The sequence below is a fragment of the Salmo trutta genome, chromosome 16 (genome assembly GCF_901001165.1).
Source record: "Salmo trutta chromosome 16, fSalTru1.1, whole genome shotgun sequence".
NCBI lineage: Eukaryota > Metazoa > Chordata > Actinopteri > Salmoniformes > Salmonidae > Salmo > Salmo trutta.
This window is the reverse complement of record NC_042972.1, coordinates 49,797,081-49,803,080: the sequence shown is the minus strand read 5'-3', so window position 1 is coordinate 49,803,080 and position 6,000 is coordinate 49,797,081. Positions and strand designations below refer to the sequence as shown.

Genomic DNA, 6,000 nt, shown 5'->3' with positions numbered 1-6,000 from the left:
AGCATGTCTATTTCTGCCACAGAATGAGCCTGCAGTGGGCTGTGCAGACTGCACAACAGCATATAGACTTTCAGATGTCATTTTACTGTCTTTTGCTATTTTTCTTTTCGCCTAAATGACTTACCCTATCTTTTCGACAACCCGTTTTGTTATAATGTAAATGAATTACCCCTTTACCCATGTAAACAGATAGTGGTACTCCTCTAAAAGTTACAATAAGGCCCACTAATTGTATGTACTATATAGGCGGAGTCCTGAGTATAGAGTGAATGACTATCTAGATTAGTTCCCCAAACCTTCATCCGTTCTCTTCTCCTTTAGTTCTAATGCCTGAGTGTCTCTAAAAGATCATGCTTTTGTGGTAGTGTACCTGGGCAACGCCAGCAGACCATAGATCTCTCAGAATCCCTTATTGAATACTGCAGTGCTTCAGAGCCTGATTCATTCTACTGAAACCCCTCCGATACCAATCTCTCCCTCTGTTTTAAACCCTCTACTAATACCCCACAGATATCCTCTCTATCCACTGTAGTGTATTTCCCCCCGATTTCTGTTCTGTGCCTCCTAGTCTCTGTGACTTTGTCTCTTGCTCTTCCTGTGTCTCCATGACATTGCGTGTGTTCCATCATGTTTGCCTAAAGCCTTCCAGAGGGGTGTCCACGCCACAGCCACCTTGGCAGAGCAGGGGCTAATATTCAAAGACAGGGAACATGTGCCTTTAGTTGGTGGTTTGGGCATTGATGTTTGTTGGCTTGTTTGCACTCTCTCTCTCTCTAATTAGCTGGGAGAGAGAGAGAGAGCGCGAGAGAGAGAGAGAGAGAGAGAGAGAGGAGAGAGGGGAGAGAGAGAGGAGAGAGAGAGGGAGAGAGGGAGAGAGAGAGGGAGAGAGGGAGATAGGGACAGCATCCTCCCTCCACAAGAGAGGAGTGAAGGATTAATCCTTCCATTCAGTCCAACCACCAAAAGCTTCACTTCACCCACTCTTTCATCTGCACAGACAATTAGTCACTGCTCTCCATTCTATTGTAATCGGCACATTACTCACTGTGGATGTGTGGAATAGAAAGACAACAACACAGCCTGCCACTGGAAAAAAAAGCACTGCATATGGGGGATTTTTATTCTCACTTCAAGACTAAAAACTGTTTTTTTCTGTACTTAAATACTCGTCTTTTTCTTTATTATTCAGTTAATATGACGACAGCAATGTAAATATAGCAGTACGTGTGTTTAACCGGTTATCTCTTAAATGAAAGGCAACAAAAAATATGAGCAACCTGGTTGGAGAGTTCCCCTCCAACAGAGTGGTCAAATTAAGATCCTACAGCTGTACAATACAGTGATTACGTACTAATGTATTGTACAGCTGTAGGATCTTAATTTGACCACTCTGTTGGAGGGGAACTTTCCTGCAACGCAGGACATTTAAAACTTGTAGTATAGTAGTAGTACTTGTAGTATATTATTAGAATTGATGATAAGACTATTTTCTCTTACGAAAATGTATCAACCCCTGTATCAAATGTATCAAAAATGTTCCATTAATTATAATCCACATAATAATTTACATTTCCTGCTGCTGCAGGATTCTTTTCCTGCCATAGTAATCAGGGTCAAATTAAGATCCTTCATCTGTATAGCAGCTGTGTCTGCAAAACTGTTAACAATATCTACAGCCCTGGTGCAATAACCATTAAATTATCTAGCTGCGAGACTTCTCTGAAACTAAAGACAGACCCAGGAGTTAAGCGCATGATGGGATTCTTTCAGTGGCTTTAATTTAACTCTCCTCTTCCTGTTTCTCTGTGATTCCCTGTGAGATTGTATTCCCCTGGGCTCTTCCCCAGCAATTATTCAGCAAATCCCTCCCTGCCGTTTGTTCCCTCAATGTTTCACCAACAGTCCCCCACCACGAGAAGAAATCCTTTTTTCTCCACAATGCAACAGCACCACCCACATCAATGTATTCCTCGGTGGCTTTTTCTGTTGCGGTGTCAGTTCTGTAATAAGCATTTGTCACGACTTCCGCCGAAGTCGGCTCCTCTCCTTGTTCGGGTGACGTTCGGCGATCGACGTCACCGGCTTTCTAGCCATCGCCGCTCCCTTTTTCAATTATCCACTTGTCCTGTCTTGTTTCCATACACACCTGGTTTTCATTTCCCCAATGAAGCTACTTGTATTTAACCGTCTGTTTCCCATCATGTTTTGTGTGTAATTGTTTCATGTTGCTGTGGTGTCTTTTTACGCAATTTACTTTTGTTATGTTCTGTGTTTTGAGCGCATTTGATTTATGTTGTGCTCTCGTTTTGGAACTTTAATAAAGTGCGCCTGTTTACATCCCGCTACTCTCCTGCACCCGACTTCGCCTCTTTTACACACGCTGACAGCATTGATAATTAGAAGAAAACTGTTTGAATGTTTGACCTAAGCTAATTAGAAAGTTTGCAGACTCGCCAGCAGGAATCCGCAATGGGATAATGAATCATAAAATGGTTCATTACTGCGCCCAGGGAACACTCTCAATCTCAATAAACGGACATGGGCCCTGGCAGACAAATCAAACTAGGACGCATACACTGCCTCATTTATCTGCTAAAAAGAACACAATAAAAAAAGTACCCCCTTTTTTTGCTCTAAACGGTTTCTATTATTAAAGTGTCTCTCTCCTGATTCTCCTTTTCTCCTTCTCTCTTTCTCCAAACGCTCCTTCTCTCGCTCTCTACTTCTCTCTCTCTCTGACTTTTTCTCTTGATCCATCTCTCCCCCCGTGTCAAAAAACTCAGCTGCTGCCGTTTCATTACTATGCGAACACACTTTTGTATAATCTCCTTGTCATGTAACGACCACCTTCCTCAAATATCACAGAAGACCAGTCATATTGCCAACATTTCCTAGTTGGATCCACTTCTAGTAGATGTTCATTATCAAAGCAGTAACATAGCAACCCCCTTCAACTACACAGAGGATGAGTGCTCATAATAAACTCTACCCATGTACTCCATCCACAAAGCACAACACAGAACACTAAACTCATCCATACCATAGCCCACTAACACTTACTGCCATATACTGTACACATAACACCACACAATACTCCAGCCCCTGTGTAGATAGTACCCTGTTCCAGATAAACAGTTCCAGGCTTTTGTTCTCTAACGCTGACCCTCTCCCTCTCGTCTGGCTGCTCTGCTCTGCTCTCCCTGGGTTGGGCAGACAGCCTCTCCTGCTCACTAACAATGCTGCTGCTCCACTGCTCCTCCAATAAGCCCAGACCTCTCTAGACCCACAGGCAAACATTCCACCCACATCAGCTCCCCGTCAGCTCTCCCAGGCAGCTCTGGTGTTTCAGCGCCGAGCAGCAGCCATCTCCTTTGGTACTGAGCGTGTCCCTGGCCTACCCTCTCCAGAGTTCTCCGAGCCCCGGGACCCCAGAGGTTGAAATGTCCCAGTCTATTTTCTCCACGTGAAATTCAGCTTTTAACTTCCGATCCCTGGGGCCGTATGTATCAAGTTCCTCAGAGTAGGAGTCTGAGGATCAGGTCCCCCAGTCTATGTAATCGCATTCATTGCGATCGAAAAGGCAAAACTGATCCTAGATATGTACGCTTGATACATATGGCCCCTGAACATTTTCTTGACTTATTCCTAATAACATGATTTTATATAGCCCGACACCACTGGTCATATTATTTTGTGCTACTGCTAACTCAATGTCCAAATATGTGGTTAGAATTGATGATATATTTGTTACTGACACAGGCTAGGCTACTGAATGATATATGGAGTAGAGTGTGGGGACGATCAGCATCCGTATACGAGTACTGCATTTTACGAGCTACTCAACTAAGAAAAAAAGAACAGAACTCAAACAACATGCTCAAAACAGAGCTGGTGTCAAAACTGGAGTAGCTGAGCCAATCTTTGCACTGCAGACTACGCACAGGGAGTTGATTTGCCCACAACAACAGTAAACATTTTCGGCAATGCAAAACTCTTAAAGGTCCAGTGCAGTCAAAAACATGATTGTCTTATGTTTTATATATATTTTCATAATATGAGGTTGGAATAATACTATGATATTGTGAAAATTATGATAATGCCCTTTTAGTGTAAGAGCTGCTTGAAAAGACTGTTGCGGTGGGATGGAGTTTTGGCCTGCCTGGTGACATCACCAGACGGTAAATTAGTTAATAGACCAATAAGAAAGAGAGTTCCAAACTTCTCTGCTAATAACAGCTAGTTTTCAGTTTTCCCCTCCCCTAGCAAAATCTTGCTTGAGAAATTGCTCTTTGTTAAGAAGCTATTTTTGTTTCTTTTTGACCATTTTCACAGTACAGTACTTAATTGTTACCCAGAAATGATTTGATATTGACATAAAAATGGCTGTATTGGACCTTTAAAAATGAACATCCTCTCAGAGTACTCCATTCTAGTACTGTGTTTCTATAATCCCCTGCAGGCTCAATCAGAAAGCCTTTATTCCTATACAAGCCCAGTGAAGAGAGAATCCAGGGCCCTTGAGAGAATCCAGGGCCAGCGCAAAATGTCTGCAGGAACAACAGGCAGGACTGATTGCTCTATAGTCGTTCGTCCATGGTCTTTGACCCCTCTTCCTGGATAAGCACAGGCTAACTCTGACAAGATTGGCCCAGAGAGGCTGCTGGGAAAGCTTATTATAGACCTGTTGGCTAGCCTCCATACCTCGGAAATAACAAGGGCTCTTCTGACGAAGAGGAAGACTGCAAAACAAAACGTGTGGAAATGGTGGTCTATCTGTCAGCAGATCATTTGAGATACAGCCAGATAGTGAGAGTGAACACATCTAAATACAATAGATTAGAGCAGGATAGCAGAGAGAAGAGATAGAGAATGTAGGGCGAGAATGCAACCTCAGCAGATACAGTACATATGTCCACTTTCTTCCATTGCTGGAGTCCCAAAGACGGTGTTATGCCCGGTAGGGCTGTGAGGTGCCAGTCAGGGCAGGGTATCCAGGAGCAGGTGAATCAATCCCTGTCCACGCAACCACACACACACACACACACACACACACACACACACACACACACACACACACACACACACACACACACACACACACACACACACACACACACACACACACACACACACACACACACACACACACACACACACACACAGCTACTGTGGGGAACACTACTGCCATGTACTATTATGTTACAGGAAGCAAGTGTTGGCTGATACGCAGAGGGGCAGGTTATCGTGCTCAGCTAACAACCTCAGAAGGAGAAAGGTCCGGTCTAAGGCGTAGAGAAATAGGCGGGTTTCATGTTCATCCGTTCAAGAGTGGCTCAGGTCTGTAGGAGAACTATGAGGGGGAGATCCTCCCAAACTGATAAGGAAGACACACAAGACCGCCTCGGAAACAAGATGAGGCATCTCAAAGGTGTATCATGTCAGAACATGTCTAATACAAAACACTGTGTGTAACCTAGCAAAAAGGTTCAGGTCATAGGCTGATAGGGAATTTGTGTGTATTTGTGTGGGAGGATAGATGTGTAGTGAATTTGTGTGTATTTGTGTGGGAGGATGGATGTGTAGATGTAGTTGTAGCTCGGTACTTACAGCCCTTATAGATGTCCGTGGGGATCTGGACGGCACTGTAGGAGTAGTTCACTTTGTTTTTAAAGTTGGGATCGTCCACAAACTCCAGCTTCACGGAGTAGGGGTTCTCCATCAGGTTCTCTTCCCCATCTTCATCCTCCGTCTGCATCGAGAGATTCACAGAGAGAGAAACACCCTGTCAGTGGGATAAGTACAGGACAGAAGGAAACAGACGGCCAGAGACACGGACAAACACAAACAGATATCCGCCCTGCACAGCCACAAACAAACACGGATGCACAAGTGCATGCGCGCACACACACATATAAACTTTTGGATTAAACAACAAAAACGGCAATTACTCCGCCTTTTAAGCTGGGTTTGGATTTGCCTTCTATTCTTTGCCTCATCACA

General features: G+C 44.0%; 1 protein-coding gene across 3 annotated transcripts in view; it reads right to left on the bottom strand.

Annotated features, from left to right (window-relative positions):
- Positions 1-6,000, bottom strand: part of LOC115150944 (voltage-dependent calcium channel subunit alpha-2/delta-2-like) — a 108,636-nt gene that overhangs the window by 50,707 nt on the left and 51,929 nt on the right. For all 3 annotated transcript variants that reach the window (XM_029694797.1, XM_029694798.1, XM_029694800.1), the window contains one exon: positions 5,608-5,749. In XM_029694797.1, the coding sequence (XP_029550657.1) occupies positions 5,608-5,749 (142 nt within the window). The remainder of the gene's footprint in view (positions 1-5,607; positions 5,750-6,000) is intronic.